We start from the raw sequence: 23,873 nt of genomic DNA, 5'->3' as shown, positions 1-23,873 counted from the left end.
CTAATACTATTACCTATTGACAGTCTAGGGTAAGTTTTAACTTTGAACTTGTTTATTTTTAGACAGGGACGTTTTATTCACTTGCAATAACTATTCGTAATTTTTGTTAACTACTTACTTATCAGAAAATCATCACCTATCTTAAAAAATGTTTTCAAATAACTTTAAAGCAGTCTGCACTATCCAAAGTAATCTTCAATTTCCATTGGGAAAAGGGTTCTTATAAACTATAATTAACAATACATTATCAATTTATTATAAACTATTTTATTAAGTTAATTTAAACTTTGATAACAATAAAAATTCCAAAGATACATGTAAAAAACATATAGTGTATATAGTAGAAATAGCAAAATATCACTTTTCCTTCAAACTTAGTCAAAAAAATTTTGAATATTTGTCACATGATTCACTTTGTTTTATCATATTACACTAATTAAAGAGGTATTTCAATCTTATCATTGATTTTTATTATCAAAGTCCAATATTTTGATCAGCCTTGAGACAATTTCATAAAGTAACATAATTGATTCACTTCTTGCAAAATAATTATTTACGGACACAACGTTAAATTAACTTTTGTTGCACAATGCGGATTCCCCTCTGCAAATCAATCATCTGCAAGAATGCCACGCATATATCAATTGTCTTTCTGATGATGACACAATAATATCAATTGAAACTTTAGCATATATATTTGACTTATGTCTCGATAATTAGTTTTTTGTTGAATTCGCCTCGACCAATGACAACTTCTTTGGTTGACATTCCGTCCGAAACTAATTGTGATTGTTCATTCAAGTCTGGCTATTGGAAAAATACTTATTACATGTTATTCAATCCCGTTAACAGGAGGGTTTATCGTGTTTGCCTTTTTTGTGTGATTGTTGTGATTCACTTGACGTATGGATGCTTTTACTCCTTTCTTAGATTTTGGACGACCAGCTAAATAGGCCGCTAACGCCTCCTACAAATTAATGCAGAAATGAATTAACATATTATATTTGTAAACTTTTCGGGAGTAACTTTAGATTCGCCTGTATATATTATAATAAGCGATAACTTACTAAATATTGATTTGTCGAAGAATTGAGTCTGCCAATAGCAATTCGCAAACCATTCATTTGCGCACTTGAGATATCGCGTTTTCCTGCATTCAATACCATCTGTAATATTGAATATCAAATCAAAAGAAATTTGAAACAATGCTGACCATATAATATTTTTAAAATGTTGTAAAAGTTGGAAATGACAAAACGTCTGATTTGTATGAAAATTGTTTATTAAGCAGTCACATAAAAAGTACATAAAAACAGTTAATAACCAAAACTTTAAGTATAATTTATATATACGTTATATGACGATATGTATTTGATGAACAATACTATAAAAATTGAGTTTGACGATAAACTGATATGCAATTATCACTTGAAATGATAAGAAAAACTTCAAAACTTTAGATCTCTTAATAAACAATTTTTCTACAATCACAGTTATACCTGGTTATGTTTCAAAATTTTACTGATTACATGTATAAGGTTATATTCATTGATGCAGAAAAAATTTATATGTTTCTTCGGCATTGTATCGTTCCAAAATATGGAGCAACTTTAAGATCATAGATTCTACGGATCTCTATCTTTGAATATAAAATCATCTACATAGCATGTTATCATATTTTGTAAAAAATAAAAATGATTGTATCACACAATGTATGACTTCATTATAATTCAAATTTTGATTGCAATATCAGAAACAGCTGGTTCCAATATCGACGGCACAGCGACATTCATACGACTTTTGATAGTCTTAATTGTAGCACACCCAGAAAACCCAACGTCTTCTTCATTTACCGTTAAAATTTACGTATATTATTCAATGTAAATAAAATATTAAAGCTTACTTACGAGATCTTGGTGATCTGAGTGTTTAATTCCCCTCGAGTAATACTAATATTACAATCAACGGTGTATATGATAAAGATTGCTTTTCACCAAATCAAATCAATGTTCTAAGTAAATGTCGACAATGAGAATAATCATGAATAATTTTACCAGGGAAATTATTGTTGCTGCCGAATTATTGGCAAAGGTTTAATTTTAGTGAAAAGAGGCATTCTTTTATCCACGTTGCTATTGACCTTCACTGGCAATATTGATTCTCCATTGTAAGCGATAGAGGTTTTAACTGGTATTTTCCTAACAGGTTTTTTAAAAACTGATGGGATCATTGCGCCATTATTTTTGGCGTTCAAAAAAAATTTGGAGCCAGCATTAGCCTCATTTGCTTCATTTGTATCATTGTCCTTGACTTCAATTGCATTAGCATCCTCATCATCATCCTCAGGGCTCAACTCCTCGATAAATGAAGACAATGATGATTTGGTATGGATTCGCGGCAACGAGACAATATTGATTTTAGCAATCAACGAGAGATAATTGCCAGTGAAGCCATTACCATCGATACCGGCACCGACGTTACACTTGTTACCAGTAGCGCAGACCCCGTTAGTTTGAAAATGAAGCTTGCGCCTCGGACGATCGCACGACTGACGACTGTCCGAGATAGCAATCAAGTGTTGACGGTACGAGCTCGTGGCTGATAATACATCTACAAGGATTCGGTAAATCGAGCGACTGGTAACCTTGAGGGCCTGCTCCGAGATGGTGATTAGTTGATGGTAGATCCTAATGAGGGTGCGGCCCAGACGACGCGGTGCTCGGGATGCCAAGTTTGCCGTACCATTCACCAAATGAACAATGCGACGTGCTGTCTCTCGCGTAAATAGAACCAACAACTGCTCCAGATTCGTCGGTCGGGCTTGATTCTCTGGTTCGGGAAGGCTCAGCGATGTCCACAGTTCTTTGGCCTTTTGCCACGCTAATTTTGGATCGGTTGCGATCTGAAAAAATTTTTTTCAATTGCAATCAATTCAACACTCGCGCCGTTTAATTGTCTTCTATCAATATATGCAATTTGAGAATATAAAGTTAACATTGGTGACTCACCAGTTCAACAACGTATAATAATACGTGAATGCATTCTGTTCCCTGTTCTTTGAGTGCTCGAGCTTCAGCTAATGTGCGACGAGTTAGCCTTCGCTGTAACTTTCGTGAAAATCTGGCGCCATGTTCGATTGTACGAACAGCTTTGTTGCCCGTCTCCTCAGGTTTGGCGGAGTCTGTGCAATCTACTGCGACAGTTGTAACATGCAAACATTTAAAAAGATACACACATGGAAGTATTCTATTAATTTTTTTCAATATGATAGAAAGTAACATTCTGATACTGGTACATAAATACAAAAGCTTACCTTCTGCACTTTTATCTGCAGGATCGGCTGGTAGATAGCGATCAACATATTGGTCAGCAACGTCAATGGCACCATTCAACCTATCGACGGCTGCGTTGGCTGCTTGGCTACCGATCAACTTTACGCTGTCTGCCCTTATCAAGACAGGCTTCACAAATTTATTGTTTACGTATTCTCGTGTGTTCCAGTACATCTGCAGAAATATTTATTTCTCTATCTTTTCAAATATTTTTATTTAAACATTTTTTTTTTTCATTTGGCTTAACATATTTCATCATTTTCTTTGCATATTATAACAAGATATTTTAAGGTTTAATTAGTTATTTTAGTTAAACTGTAAAATTCTGCAAGTAAAGCGTTGTAATAGAAGCCTAGTTACAATATAATAGGAAATTTTATGTTACTTACAAGATGTGGAGGAAGATGTATTGCTGGAACACGTTGCTCCACCATATCAATACCTTTGCACAATAGATGGTCAATTGTCATTATTGGCCCATTGAGTACGATCATTGCTGGCAACGCTGTTGCTGTTGCTGTTGCCATTGCTGATGCTAAAGAGGTCTCGGCCGTGTCAAGACCCCAATCTATTAAAGAATTTGAACGCTGTTGGACAAATAAAACAATAAAAAAAAAAGAATTATTATTGTATTTATTTTTTCTGTTATCTCCGGAACTCCATACATTTATTTCTTGGAATTCAGTATATTTGCTTTATGATTAAACAAATAAAGCTCTAAATGATACATACATACATACATACATACATACATACATACATACATACATACATACATACATACACACACACACATATATATAGCCAGTATATTTACACCATATTTGGATTATTCAATTTTATTCGGTTCATCAAATGGAATGAATTCTTCTTCATTACTCTCTCGTATCTTATACTGTTTGAACTTATCATTGAGTGAATATTTTTGAGCTTTATTATAAACTCTCAATTGAAAAGTATCAAATTATACAATCACTTGTGCATTAACTTTGTGTTTTTTACAAGTCAATGGCAAAATATGGAGTAGTAAGTTACTCGTAGCAGTATACGTACAGCAAACGTTGCATTATTCAAGCCACATGTGACGATAACGGTATTATTTTGATTATATTTATTGTTTTCGTTCGCTTTCTCGACCATATTATCGGGAAATTCACTCAAACTGCCACTTTACTGCTCATTACAACCGATAACGAGAGAGAGAGAGAGAGAGAGAGAGAGAGAGAGAGAGAGAGAGAGAGAGAGAGAGAGATACACAGTTTGCTCACATCATCGATAATAATATATAATTACATTCATAAATAATTATTAGGAAAAATTAAGAAAAAAGTAAACTGTACCTTGATCCTACGATAAACATTGCCGGCGATGTTGATACCACTTTCGACAATCGGTAGATTTGAGATCCTGGCGACAGACTCGAGCTGCAGCTCGGTGTGCCGTCTTTTGATGATGTTAGGCCGGGCCATGCCAGCACCACTAGATCCGAGTCTTCCTCGTCTTTCTCCGTGGCCAGCTCGCTGCACTCTTTATGCCTCGCGCTTCCGTTGCACCCGATGCACTGAAAAAGACAGACAGATATATACGCACATACGCTCCGTGATTCCGTTTATTTGATAGCGAGCGCTGCTCGCACTAATGGAAAAGAGGGAGACACAGAGAAACGCACAGACGACGAAACCAGCGTATAGCAAACTTTGCTTTTTGTGACTTTAACACTGAAATAGAACTAAGATGATGAGATTTAAGATGGGAATGACAAAACTGTGAATAATTTTAGATGACCTTTTTTAGTTTTCTTTCGACATTCTTGTTCAAATTGTGAAAAACCGATGACTAAAAGTCTAACGAAAATTCATATTACTCAGAAGTTCATGATAAACTTATAATGAATTTTATGGATTTTACATATATACTTTCATCTTACAAATAATTTTAATAAATTTATTTCATTCACGTGAAAAAACATTCAATAAATGATTTAGACGATTTTTGCATACATAATTTATTGCGTTCTCTTGGAGTAACAATCTGCAAGTGTATTTTGAACATTTGCTGCACAGAATAATGACGATACCAGTATCTAAATTTGAAGGAATCAGCGTTTGATAATGTTAAAATGTTTTGAAAATTTATTTTATTAATAAGCTATCTGTCATGTTTAAATACCTGTTGTTGAAAACTATGTACTACTATAATGCATTACTTCATAGAACTTGATTGTATATAACGTCAAGATCAAGCAATTAGCTTACACAGAAAAACATATAAATTTTTTTGATTAGTCGCATATCAACTTAGCGATTATATAAAAGTGTAGACATTCTGCGTTTTAAATGTCTGATAAAAGTCATAATATCAAAATGATATCAATGATTGCATCAGAGGCATTTGAGGATAATTCGATTGCCCAGACAATATAAAAAAAAGTATACGACAGCAATAGACGGAAGCATAAAATGCGTGCGGCAACACGTGTTTGCAGTCAGTAGACATATATTTGCATTCTGTGCGTCCATCCACAAGATGTACATCAAGAGAAAAGTTAGTGAGTCTGTGTGTTGGGGGGAGTGATGATAAGAAAGGTTATAATGTCATGCAGCAGGATATCGCTCGTCCAATGGTGGTTCGTGTCGAGGCTATATGTGCATATGCATATACATCCGAATATGTTTTTTTTTGGCGTTGTGACACATACTTACGATTAAGTTTCATTTGTTGTTTGATAAATTGAATTTGAGCATGTAATTGTTCCACATACAACGTTAATCAGGTTGTTATTGATGAGACTATTTATGATAATTATTAACATGAATACGACGACGATGACAAAGATAATGAATGCCAAAAAAAAAGCAGCTTAATCCATGGACACTGCGATAAGACTAATCACTTAGATACCTCAACTAAGGTGCAAAGTTCTTCGATGCATTATCTAATATCGATAAGGTTGCTCATTCAAATGTTAAAATTCGCAGCCGCTCGGCAGATTTCGACAAATTCCACACAATCAATTGCTTATCGCGTCTCATTAGCAGTGAATGTGTTCTTGTCTCTCAATAAAGATCGAAAAAACAAAGAAAGAAGAGACGATAATTCTAAACGGAAATTGATAACAATACCCGTTCTTTTTTGCGCTAATGGGGTAACACCATGATAGGGTACATTAATTAAACAACTAGATGATCAACAACAACAAAAATTCCACGGTACACAATCACGACAATAATTTTACTTTCGCTCTTTTCGTTTTTATCACACTTGATTAAGCAATCGATTAAGATTGCAGGAGAAAAAGAAAGCGATTACTGACAATTTAGAATATGGAAAATCAAAAATATTTGCAATAATACGTAGGAGATGGTAATTGTTTTTTGCACTTTTCTTTGTTAATTGACGATCGGTTGTTTAATGTTTTACGGCAAATTGTATTTAACAAGAGAATAATCATTCAACTCTAGACAATTATAGAATTTGTACAATCACTGTATTTGTATGAAGATAAAATCATCGATATTAATACATCTAATAGCGTAGTTGTATTGTTTTAAAATATATATTGTTTTAATGAAAATTAGAAACATTTATTATTTTAGCGGTGTCTTTAGGTTAATAATGATAAGTTTACGCATATTAAGATAACGCTAATAGAATGTTATGGATCATTTTTGCTCATCCTATCACAAACGGCGTCCACCTTAATATGAATTCGCTCTTATCATTCTCTACCAGTATTATATCGTGTCTAAATAGACATTATCTTTTTGTTCACTCGCGGTACCAACAATTCGCAAATTGAAAATAATAAAATTGAATAAAATAACAGCAAGTCTGATAAGCAAATGAATGAAAAGAACTGAAATCACTCACAACAATCGGAAAGTACATTACCCGTTGAAGAAGTGAATGCGTCCAGGAGGAGCAGAGTCCAATCGTGGTTACGCAAGAGCGTGCAGGCTTGCCACTGAAAAACACGTTGTCGACTACGCTTAGCGACCACGACGGCTGAGTATCTCATCTGCTTGACCTATGACACGTCGTGATTATTCGTTGTACTCTCTCTCTCTCTCTTTCTCTCTCTCACTCTCTCTCTCTCTCTTTCAGTTGGTACACTCACTTTTCTTAATTTCTTTTTCTCGACTCGTCTCGATTCGCGTCGCCGGACCTTCTGCTGCCGGCATGCAACTCACATTCGACACATTGACGCGCCTGCACGAACGGATCTCCCACCTTTTTCACGACTTTGCACTTTTCTTATACGTGCGTTGCCTCTGTATACTCACGTAATTGTGGCGACGAGCTCGCTGTATTTCAGGAGGTCTCTTTTAATTTTTTTATCGGTTGGCTTGGACGCTGACAGAGTTATTTATACGTAATCTCATTTTTATAACGTTCAAAACCTGATTTACGAGGTTCAACTGAGAATGCAAATTGTAATGTAACGTGAACAAAATACGTTTTGAAATTTCCTTTCACTTTTAAATATCAAGTTCCTGTATAAATATGCTTATACAACATTCAGCAATATTTTCTTTTCCTTATTAATTTATTCTTAATACCGAATATATATAATAATATTCTTAATACCGAATATATCAGTATTAATTACTAAAAATATCTTTTTGAATTATATTTATGTCTATGTATTGCCCAGCATATCATTTCAGAAACCAATATTAAACATATCAACCGTAATTATATTCATAAACTTTCCTGCTGATCTAATTAAACAGTTTGACCTCGAGTTAACTTTTGAAAATGTATCAATAATTGACATTATTTTTCTGTCTATCAATATAGTAGCTTGACAACAGTTAATTGTCACATGCTCGTAATGTAATTAATCCCGTGCTACATCTTGCGCGCGAGATATGTGTAGCCGAGAAATTATCTGTCACCGTACGGTAAACAATTTTCAATTACAGACGTTTTATACTGTATTAATAATTAAATGAATGAATAATAATCTATTCAAGTGTTAATACATCTTAAAGTGAAGCAATTATTTGCTACACCGAGCAAATGCATTGGAAAAATTGGCCATAGCGACGAAACGTATTATCCTCAAGTACACTAAAGCATTGGAGCATCGCCAACAAGTTTCCAGTTGAAGGATCAACTCCACGTGTGGCGCAGTCAAGTAGAAAGAACTTAAAGCTATCTGCGAACGGTTTCCACACTTGTTGATCTCCCGTCGACAGAGATAATTTTATTGCCCGTAAGACTTCCGATATGCATGCACACTTGCCTACTCTCTCTCAAAATACTGATTAGTAGTTCTTTATTTAGTGCCCGATTACAGTTTCATCCATTTGGAATTCATAAAAATTCAACGCTCGTTTTTCTTTGTACTTTAATGCGATTACTTTACGTTGTGATACATTAATTTATTTGTACTCATAACATCTATTGTTTACTTCATAGTTCTAATACTACTAATCGTTTTTTTTTATCAAACTAAAAGACTTATTTAAAAAATTAATGGCACATCTGTTTATTAATTATACGTTTCCTTAAAATATAATGTACAGTAATTATAAAAGGTGACCATTTTATTTCTGAATATCCTGAAACCACTAGGTTTAAAAAAATGCAATCAAGTTAAAAAAGTAAATCAAATTTTAAAAAAGTATAACAGTTGATGCTAATAAAATTTAGTATAGAATGAAAGTTTTAATTCTCGATTTCTTCATATTCTAATGAAACTATCGGAATAACATATGAAAACCTTCGACAAATATGAGCCTGTAAAATGCACGCACTCTTTACAGCGTAAAACACTCTGTAGATGTTTCTACGGAGCTAATATTAGGCTATATGTTTGGCAATGCAATAATTTTAGAAACAAAACATTACAAGCATTTTTTACAATAATGATTATTGTTGAAAAAGTCAACAACAAAATAAAAATTATAATAAATCATAATATCTTTACCAAAATAAGAAGCTTTTCCATTTCATCGTTGCCATTGGATGCATTCTTAGTTTTCGTTAAAAACGTTTAGTCTTAAAATCATGTGCTATTGACAAATTACGTGAAACACTATATATATATATATATATGTGTGTGTGTGTATATATATATATATATATATATATATATATATATATATATATATATATATATATATATATATATATATATAAAGGAAACAAATAACAAGAACAATAACTTTGTTTATTTTCACTTTTTTTCTCTTTATGTATATAATTATTTATATCATCAATTATAATGAATATAGTTATGTACAATATTGAATCTCATTCTTTAACAATAACATCAACAACATGATTAAACAACGTTCCTCATTGGTACACAAATTGTAAATGTACAGATAAAAAAGCATTAGATGAGGTTCAATGAGGCATATTAAAGGTGGCTCACGCTCTGCTCGCCTTTTTTATTATTCTTCACATATTAATCATTCATTGTGTTCCGTTACGTTATTTTAATCAGTTTTTTTTGTTCACACATTATAATAGCATTGAATCATTATTCTTTAATAACGTAGCGACATAAATCATTGCGTTACAATTAAATTTATCCCATTTTACAGCAAAATTTCACATTGTTTGTTACGCTTCTGTAAATTCTTATTTTATCGAAATAACATAAATCCGTAAATTTCCATAATTCCACTTTATTCTTAGTGTAATATGCGATCCACATACATGCAAAATACCCACCACGATCTACTTTAGTATCCACGTAGTATGCACAAGAGAATTCAATGGGATTAAAAGATGAATGAATCGATCTTAATTTGGTGCATGATATAATTAGTTAAAGAGAGTGCGTAAGTAACCCGTGCTTCGTCGTCACCGACAATCCCTCGGTTAGAATTTTTTTTCGTGTTTTTTTCTTTTGTTGTTTTTATTATTTTTTTATTTATTTATTCTTCTTTTTATATCAAATGATATTATCAGTCAAATGAAAGTTATGAATGCTGATTTCAGAGTATAAAATTGAGTATTAAAAATGAAGTGAATAATAGGAGAAATGAGCGTTATTTACATCATAATGATCGTTGGTAATGCAAAAAAGACATATGTTTAACATTGTTTAAAAATTATTTTTATTCAATGCAACAACTTGTATTTTTTTTATTTTTGCAATTACGTAAAATCCATTTATATATCATAAAAAAATCGATTGCTCGTTTGAGTAAACAAAGAAAGGATTCAAAATTCACCATGTAGGAATAACAAACAGAAATGAACAAAATGAAACGTTACATATTACTATCGACAGCATTCGCACATTTTTTTTAATTTTTTGTACATAGTTATTTAACGTCTCTTGCGCAATATACAACCATTACAAACGTAAATTTCGCACATATCTAAGCGAATACAAAAAAAACAATTAATATTCCTATGAACGAGTAGATTACCGAATTCTCGTGAGGGATCGTCGTGTGATGTATTGGGCGAAAACGCGATCTTTTCCTCTAACAAACTACACAAGGCTTTCACGATTGAATGATCAATTTGTACGAATTCTAATGCACGAATTTGTTTTTTTTATCTTTTTTCTTTTTTTTATCGTTTTTAATTATACTTTTATATCATCGAGGCGAGAGAGGTCAAAGCGATTTTACAGGAGTAGACGAGACAGGAAGAAAGAACAGTAAACGGATAAGTCGAGAGACGAATCTTTATATGTACGTTTATGTGTAGATCGACGATTTGCGCGACGCATTCTTTATTATTAAGTATGTGTAAGTGTGTGTGTGTGTGTGTGTGTATGATTTTATGAATGTTTAGGTATATCTAAAGATTACCTTGCGAAGGCTCGAGAAACTACGAGTTACGATCGATTTTGCAAAAATTTACTTAATTACCGTTACTTTATTTTACGATTCACGTAAATATATTTCAAGTCAGCAGTCTTTAGTTCCCCGATGGCTGCTCGGCGAATGGGTTGATGCTTATTTCTGATTCAGTTATATCTAGGCATCCATCGACAATGGAATTTCTTATTTGCAGTGAAAAATTTTTTGGTTGTAGTCTATTTTCTAAATGAACTATACATTTTAGTGTATAAAAATAATATAAAGCGTCGAGTCAATAAAATTGATCATTCAAAAGCATAAAATGTGCAACAACGAAAATTTCGAATTTTTTTCCCCTGCAAGTGAAAAAATTATTTCTAAAAGCTATAGTCTAATCTTCTAGAATGTCTAAATGAAATTTTAGAAAAATTTTGTAGGTCGAGACACGTCGAGGAACACACAGAAAATGACAAGGGCAAGACGGACTCTATGATTTTACATACAAGATAAATCTCTGATCAATTATTACTTAAAATAAAAGTTATTGTTGCGATTAACTACGTAAAAATGAAAGTTTATGATGAAAACTTGTTAATATTTGTCGAGTTATATCTACTAATATAATTTTCTTTGATCAATCACGGTATGTAAATTCATTAATATAGAGAGATTAAGATATATAAGTAGAGAGCTAGACCGAAGTTTTACTTATATAGATATATGAATCTCGACCGACCTCAAGATGATTATCATTTCACTTCTATCGCACGCTGGACCTCCTCGCCGCGATGTATTACAGCCGTGTGTACTTTTTTTACTTCATATCTTTGTCCCATGTGTGTAAATCTGTGAGTGTATAAGTATATAATTTCTGAAATATGTGGATCTGTGTGTAGAGGTATACAACTTTTATATGGTATACATTAAACAACACGAACTGCGGTGGCAGTGAACAGTGCACGTGGATATTGCAACAGCAGCAACAGCAGCGGCTTTTTTTAAATTCGCAATATACCATTTTGCTTTTTTATTAGATTTTTTTTAACGAGTTCGTTACGAATTCTCGTTATTTTTTTTGGTTTTTTTTTCATAAGATTTTCTATTGCGCAATTGTGATTGTTTATGCACCTTTGCTTTTCCATCCATTATCGTGTCCATCTGAGAGAGAAAATGACAATATAGAAATCGTGCAACATTTCTTATATATACCCTTAATCCTTCCAATGTTTATATTTTGAATGATTTTGATTAAAATTTCAACACTGATATATCGGTTTTTAAAAGTTGTTTTATAGTTTCGTTCATAGTTCTTAAAGACATTTATGATGTGAACGATTTATTATTTTATATCGATATTTATCAACAAGAGTTATAACCTATGTACATTAATAGTTAGTATTTTCTGCAGTAATCATATAATATTGCTAAAAATGAGCCATATTATTCATCAACAAAAAACCCATCTACATTGAAAAACTATTTAATCCGACAAAACCAAAATATTCTCATATTAACACATGATAAACTATTATGCGGGTATTTAACAACACGAGTACGTTACCGACGCTTTTAGATTTGAATTCACTACTTCAAATGAACAATATGTAATGAATAACATCGTTTTAATATCCAGATTATATTCAACAGTTATCGTCACAATTACTTTAGCTCAAAGCATAAAATAATCTCACTCTTGCAAGCGACTTTCAATACACTTCACTTTCTCTCTCATTACAGATTGGCTGACTATATCTTACTTGAACTACTTGTTATTACATGCGTTATTTACGTACTTGCGTTGCTTTATCGCTGCAGTTGTCGTGCGCAAAGTCCGATGTAGTCGTTTTTCATTACATTGCTTAGTTGTCGCAGCAGTCGCAACTGCTTGTGACTTTCGAAACACAAAAAATATTTAGTTCATATGAAGAAGCACTTTTTTCGTACTTGGACAGAAAATCTCAAATTAGAAATCAATAAGAAATTAGTAATGAAAGACGGCTACATCAGTTTCGCAGATAACACGCCGCTCGTTATTACAAATAGATCTGCTCGCGTGTTTCAAATATGTTAATTTTTTTTAAGTTTTTCATTTTAATCATTGTGTTTTTGGGGCTACACTTCGATTCGTGTCCTCTTCATACATGACTTAATTATTAAAGATATACGTATAATGCATCGTCGCATATTATAATGAATGTCCGTATATATACACACGTGAGTTTTCAAAAATATATAAAAGAGAGAGTGTCTATGTATACACATATATGTATATATATACGATGTGTGTGCATATATATGTATGCCGCATATATACCAATATACAACCGACTTGTTTGTCATTTTTTATACGCAAAATCGTGTGGAAAAGGGGTGTCTTTGCCTTATCGTTAGGGTTCATTTTATTCTCATCCCTCTTATTTATAATAATCATCTGTATATATAATATGTATATAGAACCTGTACAAAGTGCTTGATTGAGAGTCTTCATTTTGTCCTAAACAAGACACACGAGGTAAAGATTTATTTATTTTTATTTTTTTACGGTTTGCAGTCCCGCGTGCTTTTGCTAACGCGATTGTTATTATTTTTGTTGCTTGTTATTCTCTCGAAAAATTTTGCGCTTTTTATATATCTCTTTACTCTCATCTGTCGCACGCTTTTACGTATATATTATTTTTCCGTGTGGCTTTCACGGGCAGAATTATCTCTCGAGACTCGGAGGCATTCCGATGCTTCTTTTCGTTCGATTGATCGATCCCCCCCATTAATATTGGGTTCGTCCCGACCAATGGCCTAAGACGCCATCCTTTGCCGGGCTCACTTTGTCTCAAGGAACGCACTTCCTTGCTTATTTTCTTTAACAGTGACGATCGACGGCGTCTCTCGCAATCCTTCGATTCTCTGATCGGATTGTTTCTTTTGTTTATTTAATTTGTTATCGTTACTCAGTTGGTAGTTCGCTTGTGTCGCATTTATATATTGCCTTACCTAAGACGCGCTTATTTATAATATTTATATAATTTATACGACAAGCCGACGAGCCGCGCTTCGGAAAGCTGCGCGCTATCAATATAGCGAAACTCATAACATTTGCGCAAGCTACAACTATATTCCACCTTATATGATAGCATAGCATTACTTTATTAATCCTAAAGGACTCTAGCAAGTCCGAGTAAATCACAATGATGAAGAACCAAAAAAAATAGTAGTAGTCGCAGTAGCCCAATGCAATTTCCGAAGCAAATCGGATCGTCGGCCTTGTTCCTTGCGAAAGGTACACATGTACATACGTTAGATAGTGTCGGATTCGGATCTGCGTGTAGCAGCCCTCGGACCAATATAATCTTAAGTGCGATAGCGATCGGTTCGACGTGCCTGCATCCTTTTATCCTTTATGACCATGCGCGAGTTTTTGGTGTAAACTTCTATGGGTGTTGCGTTCATTTTCTATGTGTGTGCGCCTTGTCTCTTTCTCTCTCTTTACAATAAGGTTACAAGCGACGACATATAAAAGGGTTTTTTGTATGTTATTCTTGGTAGAGGAGCGAAAGAGATAGATAGATAGAGAGAGATAGAGGGGGGGGGGGGGGAGAGAAGGAGAGGAAAATCCATATAATAGGCCCATCTCCGTTAGGCATTGGCCGTACGTGCCCTCGTCGGGCCAGTGCCTGCATATGTGATGTATTCAGAATGCGATGGCTTTTTCGGATGTTGTGTTTCCATGGTTTTGTATTATCTCGAAATGATCGACGCAAAAGTGACGTTATGACAGGAAAACGGTCGGGGAGAGACGGGGCAGGGAAGATGGCACGAAACGCGATCGCAAGTCAGCGCTCTCGCTTGAGTGAGTGATTGCGCTGCTTAGATATACGAGTAGGGTCCGTCGGTGAGGGCGCTACACAGCAACAGTCAGGAGGCATCGTCTTTGCCACGCGCTCCACGGCTCGGTCTGTACTCGAGGCCTGGGTCGAATTGCATCAGGACAAAAACCTGCAAACGTTTCATTCGTCAGTCGGCGACGTTTCTTTTCCAGATATTCCGAACACCGATGTGCTTACCTGATCGGTCGGCAGCAACGTAAAGTCATCGGGAGGATTGGTAATGACGTATCGCTTCGAGGACGCTTCGCATGACGAGCTCGTATCGCGAAATCTACAAAAGACCATTGAAACAAACGTTAGTCTTAAAGTTTTCTCTTGACCAACCAAGCTTTTACACACAGACACACACATATCGTTTCTGATCTGTCCTAGTACAACAAAAAAGTTAAGCTATAAGCTGGAACTAAACAGATAAGTAGCTAAACTAAAAACTATGCGGCAGCAAACTAAAGGCTAATTTCTGGTATAATAGACATTGGTGAGAGAAAACAGGACATTGTGAGTTAGACAGAGAGTGTTAGATAGAATAGATATAGAGTTAGAGATAGATAGATAGATAGACAGATAGAGACAGAGAGGAAGAAAGACAGAGACAAAGACAGAGAGACAAAAAAAGTTTAAAAATGATATTTTTTGGATGGAGAAACTTACTGCGCGGTGGCTCACGACTTAAAAGTTTTTGCGTCAAACACTTTATACAATGTCAAACTTTCTTTTCTTTTTTTTTGCCAACAAAAAATAAACTCTTTTGTTTGTTCTCACTTGTGAATGCAAAAAACGCAAAAAATGCAAAAAGAGTGCGGCAAAAAATTAATAAAAATCATATGTAATAAATTATAGAGCAATTGTATAGAATAAATTGCGGCTTGAGAAGGAACAATATACAGTGGTGGCAAATGTAAATATAAATATAAGAATATAAGTAGTAGTAATAATATGTATATATATGCATATATATAATAAAAAAGAGACGACAGACGGCGAAGTGGGCCGTTGCGTTTATATTAATTTGAAAAAACGTTCAGGTAAAATCCAATAAATACCATCCAACGAAAGAAAGTCCGATACCTGTACCTGTATAGACCAATGCACAGCATTCCGTATGACTTTAATGCCGCGACAAAGAGGTCGCCGTACTTGCCGTTCTCGCCAAACTGAGCCAATGGCCCCTCGTATAATGATATTTGACCCACCCTGCACCTATCCCTATTCGCTAAACTGTCTGCGGTACTGCAACGACAAAGAAATCTCATTTCAGTCACTGAACCGTATAATAATGATTATCTAACAGCTTTCGTTTACCTATAACCACCCCTCAGTCCAGCTCCTTCAGCTAGAATCAACTCGAGTTCGGGCGTCGCACCACCAGTGATCAGGGATCGTATAAGAGTCAGTGCATTTTGGTTGAAGTAAGTCTGCAATAACACGTGTAACGATCAATAGTCACACCTGACGGAATTGAGTTTCTTAAAGTTTTGATCAAGTACCGTCGACATTAGAGAATCCAGCACGCTAACGGCGAAGGCAGTACCACAAGCAAACGGCTGTGTGAGGTAGAGCTCCGTGTCCGGGTCGTCATCGTCATCTTGATCGAGAAACTGAACGTTGCTATCGTTAACAAGTTCTGCAATGAATAAAAAGTCAGGTCATTAGCTTCGATTTTTCCATTACAAAATCACAAACTCACATACCCGTTATCATCGGCACGTTAGCTCCATAAACAGACCCTCTCCTTTGGAGTAACATGGGACTCCCAACTGCAAGCGGAAGCAAATGACAAATTTGAGTATGTTGAACTTTAGTAACGACGCTTAAAAAAGAAAGTAGACCTTGACTGAGCACGCCAATGGTGTCGTCAAACGTCATAGCCTTGATGTTGAGAGATGCGAGAATGGCCTCCTTGTCGGCGAGGGTGGGGTCATCGTTGCTAGGCACTTTTGCCGACAGGATACAACACATATCGCAAAGATTCACGTTCACGGCACGTAAGTCTGCTCTGCTCAGTGGAGAACCCTGCGTCATGCGCATCAATTTAGAATTACAATATGTTGCTGATAGTTTCGAAATAATTGAAAAGCTAATGGAGTCAAATTTTATGTTCTAACAATTGTAGTCAAATCTACATCATTTGAATTCACTTTCGATTCATCAATCTATAAACTTTACTTCAATGTAAATGTAAATGCCCAAACCCTGTATACAAATTTGCCTATTTCTACTGCATCTTATTTTCCACTTGAAGTATTCATGTTTCGAGAAATTCATGAAAATCATTGACGCAGTCTGGAACTCATGCCAAAGCTTAACATGGCATCAACGTAAATCCCTGACCGTCGCAAAGGGGGCAACGTTGTTACGAACGTAGCTTTACTCTAACCATCGGCAGAGCCATAAATAATTAATCCCCCAAGCCGAATCCAGCGTACGCTTTGACAATAGCAATGGAGGCGAGCTTATGCATGAAATATGTATGTGTGTACGTGGGTGGCGATGTGGTGGCACTTACGTTTAAGACCGAGATTTTGGGCAGATTCTGAAGCATCTTCCACTCGCGCCTAATGTAGTCCACCGAGCCGACTATCACAACGTGCTTAAGCTCGTGGTAATGGAAATTGGAAGCTCGCAACGGCATCACCAGATTCCTTAGTCCAATTAGAGGCGAGTCTGGATCAGCGAATAGACAGACGACAACGTGGCCGTTGAGAACCGTCATTGCCGCCTGATTACGATCCAGTATGCAGTCTTCGAGATTACGCGCCGGACTCCAATGGAACATCCCCGTCGAGTCGTACTTCATTTCCGTTTTCTCGAAGTCGAAATCCTTCGCTTGGTCGTCGGCAATACCCACTTGGACCGCATTGTTGTTCACACCACCCGAACCACCGGATGCTCGGTTCGTCGGCCTGCGTTTTGTTTTTTCGCGCAGGACGAGGAAAAAAATCCGTATTAGTTTAGTCATCGTTTCTCTTGTTAGAATTGAATTTTTTGCTTTGGAGATCCAGTCTAAACTTTTGGCTTAAAAAAAATGGTTGAGAATGGATCTGCTGGTGGTGTTACATGCACACACGCAAACACACATCAGATTCGGATTCAGGCGAACTATATTCATTTCTTGTTATAATGCTCCGATAAGTTACGATTTGTTATGTGGACAAGGTAGAATGCCAGATGGAACATGTGATCTTCTCCATTTTTAAATGTTAACATGTAACATCGAAATAATTCCGATCCATGACATTGAAAAGTATTGTTGAATCACGTCGAGTAATATGTTTCAACATTACTTTCCGCAAACACATCCATGGTGGATCATTATTAAAATATCGTGCATGTGAGATCACGATGTCATTTTTTATCACAGTTAACATTTGACGGCATATCTCTTGGTTAGTGGATGATGCAATATGGTTTTGTTAGTTAAATATTAGTTTAGTTATTTGTCCAAACTAATATACATCAAGCAGAAGCTACACTAATACAAAAGAGATTTGTAATCACTATACTACAATAATGAAAAGCTTACAAAATCAACGTCGATTTTATCAATGTTCGACAGACATGTAGCTACTCTACTGACATCATACAATAATGTCCAATTGTAAGTTTCGTTTAGGTGAATAAACGCTCTAGAAACTGCAGTTAGTATAAACTTTAATAAGTCAAACTACGCGTGTAGATATAAGATCGTGGAAAAAATGACGGATGGCGTCGGAAGTTTAAATTATCCTACTAATTAGAATTTCATCGGGGTGGTATCAGTGGAGAGAAGTCTGCTCTTTCGCGAGTACTCGCGGCCATTTACTAATGAAGTACATAAACTTGGCTACATTTTCCGTAGCTTTCAAATGAATTTGCCTCCGGCTCAAGCGCGAGCGTGTGGATTATAATTCCGTTAAGTGCACACAGACATACAGATTGGAAAGAGATATATCATAAGCGTATAGGCAAGCATAGATCACTAATCTACTAGGCATGCAAAAAAAGAAACTGTGTTGTTGTTGACTTTCGTTTGGTTCGTTTGTTACGACACGGCTTCGTTAAGTAAGCGTACATGAGTTTTTTCACTTCGTAGGCGAGATGGTAGCCGGCGTATACAGTCTCCTCCTGTTGCGGTCTGGAAAGGCAGAATGTCAACACACACGTTGGTTTTTTTTTCAGGCTCTCTATGTGCTGCTTCTTAGCTCTTAAATTGTCTTTGAATTTCTTTTTATTTTCTGTTTGCTTTTGAGAACAAGTTCTAGGCTACGTTTCATTGATTTCTGATTTTTCATTCAAAATTGATAAAGCGATGAATTGGACTTAGATTATACGATGAAAATGAATGGTTGGTTGACGATAAGTCATTGTAATCTAATTTGAACTTGCATGCACGTTTTTCAACCAGTAACTCGTAAAATTAAAAAAAAAAGTATAAACTGAACTTTCAACAAGAAAACTTGGAACGTTTGCAACGCATCACAAATCTAATTATTACAGAGAGTATAATGTATTTTATAAGAACAAGAATGCTTTATAATTCGTGTTTTATTATCTGCTTTTGCGATGATTTGCGTGAAAATGTTCTAAAACCTTACCAGTTTTATGCGAATCGTGCTTTTTTTTCTTAAATTAATGACAAATGATTATCATATCTGATCTTTCAATTTCAACAAGTAACGTTCCTAATATTACTCCGTTACAAGAAAAAAAAAAAGAGTAACACACAATCGATCAAAGACAATGATTACTCGCGTGCCGTAGAGTGACAGTATGCGAAAAATACGTGATGATAGTAAGGTGAGATGCAAGGTGCGATGGAAAGTGGTGACGAAAAATTGCTAAAATATTCCAAATTGTATTAGGACTTGCGAACAAGAAAATTTTTTCGTAAATGCTAGCGCGCGTTGATGACGACGCGTTTGCATTTCTAGTTATTTTTAAGTACTTTGTGTGTTCTTGACACGTCCTTTATCGTTAATGAAAATATGTTAATTAAATCATTTTGCACAATTTTTATTTAATTAAAAAGTAACCTAACAAAGAATTGTGACAAAAATCGGATGCATTATTCAGACACTTTTCAACGTACATTTTTATTTTAATTAAAAGAAATATTTATCAAATACTTTTTTAATAAAATGTAACTTGCAAAAAGTTCATATTTCATTTATTTCTCTTGTAAAAACTGCAATAATTTTCATCCCACAAAGCGTATAAACCTTTTGTGCGTGACGATGAGATGTAATAAAAAAACTACGAAAAAAAACTGGTGATGAAAGTCCGCGGTTGGTGAAAAATGGTAGGCATATAGTTATATCGGCGTATATAGTGTAGGCGATGCATTCATGATCGCGTATAGATGAATCGTAGAAAATACCTCTGATTGTATTGCGGCTGTTGAATGGGACTAGCGAGACCATCGGTCGATGTCCTATTGACGTTAGGCTTGACTTTATTGACCTGTTTGGTCGAGTTCATCGTCGTGATTCCCACAGAGTTGCGGTGATTACGCATAGCTATGTAACACGAAGAAAAAACAATGTCATTCGAAATAACCAACTCTGATCTTTTCGTTAACGAGCAACTTACCGTTAGGATCGTCACGATCGCGACTGATTTCACCTAGAACGTGAAAGTCAATTAGTGCCTATTGACAAAAAATTTTATTTGAAAAAAATAGTACGAGAATTTCGGAAAAATAAAAAACAAAGAAAAATAAAGTAGAATGAAAGTTTTATTTATAACCACACTGAGATTATAATCTACGTGTGGTAGGGAAACTCCCCCCGTATACTGCAACAATGCTCCATTAAAGTTGGTTGGCCCCTGTTCTTAGAATAAGGAAGCAAGCTTGCATATATCACGACCCATCGTTGTGCATGTGCTTCGTTTGCCGCATCCAACAGAGACGTATAACACACCTCGCTCTAGTTGGATTGCTTCATTAGAAAGCATCATCAGTGTTTAATTAGCTGAGAAATTTGAATATTTTCGACGCTAACTAGCCATCATAATTACTGTTGTGAACAAAAAACAGATGGCGAAAGTCACATCAAATTCATGATATCTTCCATTTTTTTATCATATGTGAGAAAGTAAATTGAGCATGCCACAGTAACGGGGAAAATTAGCTTTATATCCACTAAGACTTTTTATTATTGGTTTTTTTAAAAGAAATTATACACTTAACATTGTCTCTAAGGGATGTTAGAAAAAAAGTTTACATATCCATTTTAGCGAAGCACTTGATGAGAATAACTACATAGATAAATATTTTTAATTATAAATAACTATGCTAAAGGCTATGTTATAATTAAAAGTAACTATGATAACCAAACACTGACTGAAACAGTCTATTTATTAATGAAAAAGAATATTATGATCACTATAAACGTTAAAATTAAAAAAAAATATAAACTGGTAGTGATATGTTAAAGTGTGGATGATCGTGAGTTTAATGATTGCAGGAAGGGTTTGCTGTGAGGTTAAAAAGCATTAGATCGTTCAATACATTACGTTTTCTTTTTTTTTAACATTAAATATTCAACGCAGCTATTTATATCTGACGTTGTATGAAAAACTGCGTTGAATAAAACAAAAGTGAAAGCTTTTTTTTCATTTGACGTGACACACGCGATTTATATATATATATAAGCAGATCGAATCAGCCAACGGTGATGATATAACGATGGAAATGAATATTTTAGATTAAATAAAGATGAATGATAGAAAGCAACAGTGCCAATTATAAAAGACGCAAAAGTGAGGCAGATAAAGACAGAGAAATATATAATATATATATAGAGAGAGAGAGAGAGAGAGAAATTGCGAGACTGAAGCATGGTTTTGACTGAGGTGAAACTGTACCTCTCACGTGAACCATCTTGGGCAGTTCTGGCGGAGTGAATGTGGGGGGAGGATGGTGGTCGTCTGTAACAAATTACTACACATGTTAGCTACCCTAACTAGACAACCTAGCTGCCTAGGTTTTCACATTACATGTGCTACTTCATTACATCAACGCTGGTGCTATGCAAAATTTTTAATCTATCGGCTAGACCGCTACTAGCATATCACAAATAAAACTTTACTCAAACTCTTTTGAATTTCATTAAAACATTTGACTGCCAGAATATGTTGCTAGGAATACCATTCAAAAGGGCTTGATTTGATTCAATAACTAGTAATATAATGAGATCATATAACGATCTAAACATTAAACTATAATTACATAAATAACAACAATATAATATGAAATATAACAGAGCACACTGCGCATCCTTGATGCAAGTTCCACCACTTGGCTCGAGCTTTACCAAAACAATTAACTGTTTTCGTTTGCAGCAAATATTTGCCGCGGGTACAGCGTCGAACAAGTCTTTTACTCCCTTTGTAACCCGTACAGTCGCAGCCGTGTACTCTGCGTGAGCATGCAACGTGCATAAATTGAGGCGATTGGCGAATAGATCGAATTGCGCGAAAATTGAAATCGCACACACATAGAAACACAGTTAATCGATAACGTTGAAGTTTTTTTGCGTGCGGCTCCCAATTATCGCTTTCAATTTTCGCTTGTTCGCTTACCAATTGGCGATCCTATTTCGGTTACAGAACGTGATGGGAAGGGATGCTTTCATTAGCAGCTACATAAGATAAAATACGGTGTACTTTGCATGGCGACTTGCGCGTCAGTGAGTGCGCGTGATATATACTTATTCTGATTGTCTACTGCATTCTGATACAAGTCGCTGGTGATGATTGAGGCAGCGATAGTAAGAAAGGAAAAGAAACAATCGAGACGCAAAAAATTTCATGCCGTACATAAGCTGAAAATGTTTTTCTCTCTATTTGTGGCGCGACACCAATACAACTTGCTGAAACTTTTTTGGGGCAGGTAGGGAGATGAAACAAAATATAGAGTGCGGAAAGTATATAGATAGTGAAGATAGGTAAAGCAGCATAGTATAAGCAAGATACGATAGCACATAGAGTTAGAAGTAAGAAATTGCGCGGTATTATCGCATCGATAAGTCCTTTAACGTAGAAATATATACATATAGAAGAAAGCGAGAGAGAGAAAGAGAGAGGCAGAGAAAAATAGAAGTTCTGCGGTTGCGTGTCTCGATCGTCCAAGCCGCGCGAGAACAGACAGTTTATCATATTGCACCGAATATAAATTCTAAGTGGAAAGCTCTCTTGTCTCGAGTTCGTCGTATCATATATTTGCAGTAATGTGCACACACCAATGAAGCTTTCGCGATAAATATAGATTTTTTTTAAAAAAATATAAAAAACTAAAACCTCTCTGGAAAGATCAGTTATTGATATCAATAAAGTGAAAGCAAGAAAAAAATAATTTATAATAAAAGTATAATGATAACAATGGTGATTGCGTACAAACTCTCTCAACTGACTAAAGAAGCTCAGAAATAATAATAGAGGTATGAACGAAAAGTGAACAAAAATAAACAACAAAGAATTCAATAATATAATAAATTTATGCACGGTATACGAAAACGAAGCTACAATATAAGTCATGTGATAAGTACAAGAAAGCGCTTTTTAACGAAATATAAGACGATAAAGTCGTTGCCTACGGTGTTGTTTATAATATTTTTTACGAAAACACAAAGCAGCAGTTGAAAACAGTATGTCAAAATACTTTCGGTAGATGATAGTATATACCCCTACGAAACACCTAATTCATCAATGTAACAGCCTATGCAAGACGCCGAAAATTATATATATATATTGTTATATCGAATATATTACAATATATATTATAATTTTATCTAATGTATATGTGTGTGTATATATATATATATATATATATATATATATATATATATATATATATATATATATATATATATATATATTCGCATCTGATGTTAATAAAATATGAA

General features: G+C 34.8%; 2 protein-coding genes across 30 annotated transcripts in view; both read right to left on the bottom strand.

The window, feature by feature from the left end:
* Positions 1 to 270: 270 nt before the first annotated feature.
* Positions 271 to 7,510, bottom strand: LOC131668184 (lipid storage droplets surface-binding protein 1). Of its 3 annotated transcripts, XM_058942123.1 has the most exons (9): positions 7,450 to 7,510; positions 7,224 to 7,359; positions 4,673 to 4,893; positions 3,722 to 3,919; positions 3,314 to 3,506; positions 3,009 to 3,193; positions 2,645 to 2,902; positions 1,068 to 1,166; positions 271 to 967 (listed from the first exon to the last, which is right to left on the bottom strand). In XM_058942123.1, exons 3-9 carry the CDS (start codon positions 4,799 to 4,801, stop codon positions 833 to 835), a joined length of 1,197 nt encoding a protein of 398 aa, XP_058798106.1. In that variant the 5' UTR covers positions 4,802 to 4,893; positions 7,224 to 7,359; positions 7,450 to 7,510; the 3' UTR covers positions 271 to 832. The 3 variants fall into 3 exon arrangements, with proteins under 3 accessions (XP_058798106.1, XP_058798104.1, XP_058798105.1); XM_058942121.1 differs by lacking the exons at positions 271 to 967; positions 1,068 to 1,166 and having other exon boundaries at positions 1,252 to 2,902; XM_058942122.1 differs by lacking the exons at positions 271 to 967; positions 1,068 to 1,166 and having other exon boundaries at positions 1,252 to 2,902; positions 3,009 to 3,190.
* Positions 7,511 to 9,520: 2,010 nt separating this feature from the next.
* LOC131668231 (calcium-activated potassium channel slowpoke) overlaps positions 9,521 to 23,873 on the bottom strand; it is an 81,868-nt gene continuing 67,515 nt past the window's right edge. For 18 of the 27 annotated variants that reach the window (XM_058942208.1, XM_058942207.1, XM_058942206.1 and 15 more), the window contains 11 exons: positions 21,835 to 21,897; positions 20,557 to 20,589; positions 20,345 to 20,483; positions 19,040 to 19,102; positions 17,495 to 17,891; positions 16,680 to 17,001; positions 16,476 to 16,612; positions 16,291 to 16,403; positions 16,057 to 16,218; positions 15,166 to 15,259; positions 9,521 to 15,097 (listed from right to left, as the gene is read on the bottom strand). In XM_058942208.1, coding sequence (XP_058798191.1) covers positions 15,017 to 15,097; positions 15,166 to 15,259; positions 16,057 to 16,218; positions 16,291 to 16,403; positions 16,476 to 16,612; positions 16,680 to 17,001; positions 17,495 to 17,891; positions 19,040 to 19,102; positions 20,345 to 20,483; positions 20,557 to 20,589; positions 21,835 to 21,897 — 1,604 coding nt within the window. In that variant the 3' untranslated portion in view covers positions 9,521 to 15,016. The remainder of the gene's footprint in view (positions 15,098 to 15,165; positions 15,260 to 16,056; positions 16,219 to 16,290; positions 16,404 to 16,475; positions 16,613 to 16,679; positions 17,002 to 17,494; positions 17,892 to 19,039; positions 19,103 to 20,344; positions 20,484 to 20,556; positions 20,590 to 21,834; positions 21,898 to 23,873) is intronic. The other 9 variants (XM_058942229.1, XM_058942228.1, XM_058942230.1 and 6 more) reach the window with 6 other exon arrangements.

Source organism: Phymastichus coffea, unplaced genomic scaffold (genome assembly GCF_024137745.1).
Source record: "Phymastichus coffea isolate CEN01 unplaced genomic scaffold, Cenicafe_Pcof_1.1 PCOF00075, whole genome shotgun sequence".
NCBI classification, from domain to species: Eukaryota; Metazoa; Arthropoda; class Insecta; order Hymenoptera; family Eulophidae; genus Phymastichus; species Phymastichus coffea.
Note: the sequence above shows the minus strand (reverse complement) of the source record. Positions and strands in the feature narration are given on the sequence as shown.

Coding starts and splice junctions, on each gene's coding strand:
- LOC131668184 (XM_058942121.1), bottom strand. CDS start 4,801: ATGGCCCGGCCTAACATCATCAAAAGACGGCACACCGAGCTGCAGCTC. Junction 3,920..4,672: donor ATGTTTATCGTAGGATCAAG/GTACAGTTTACT, acceptor TTTGTCCAACAG/CGTTCAAATTCTTTAATAGA. Junction 2,903..3,008: donor TATTATACGTTGTTGAACTG/GTGAGTCACCAA, acceptor AAATTTTTTCAG/ATCGCAACCGATCCAAAATT.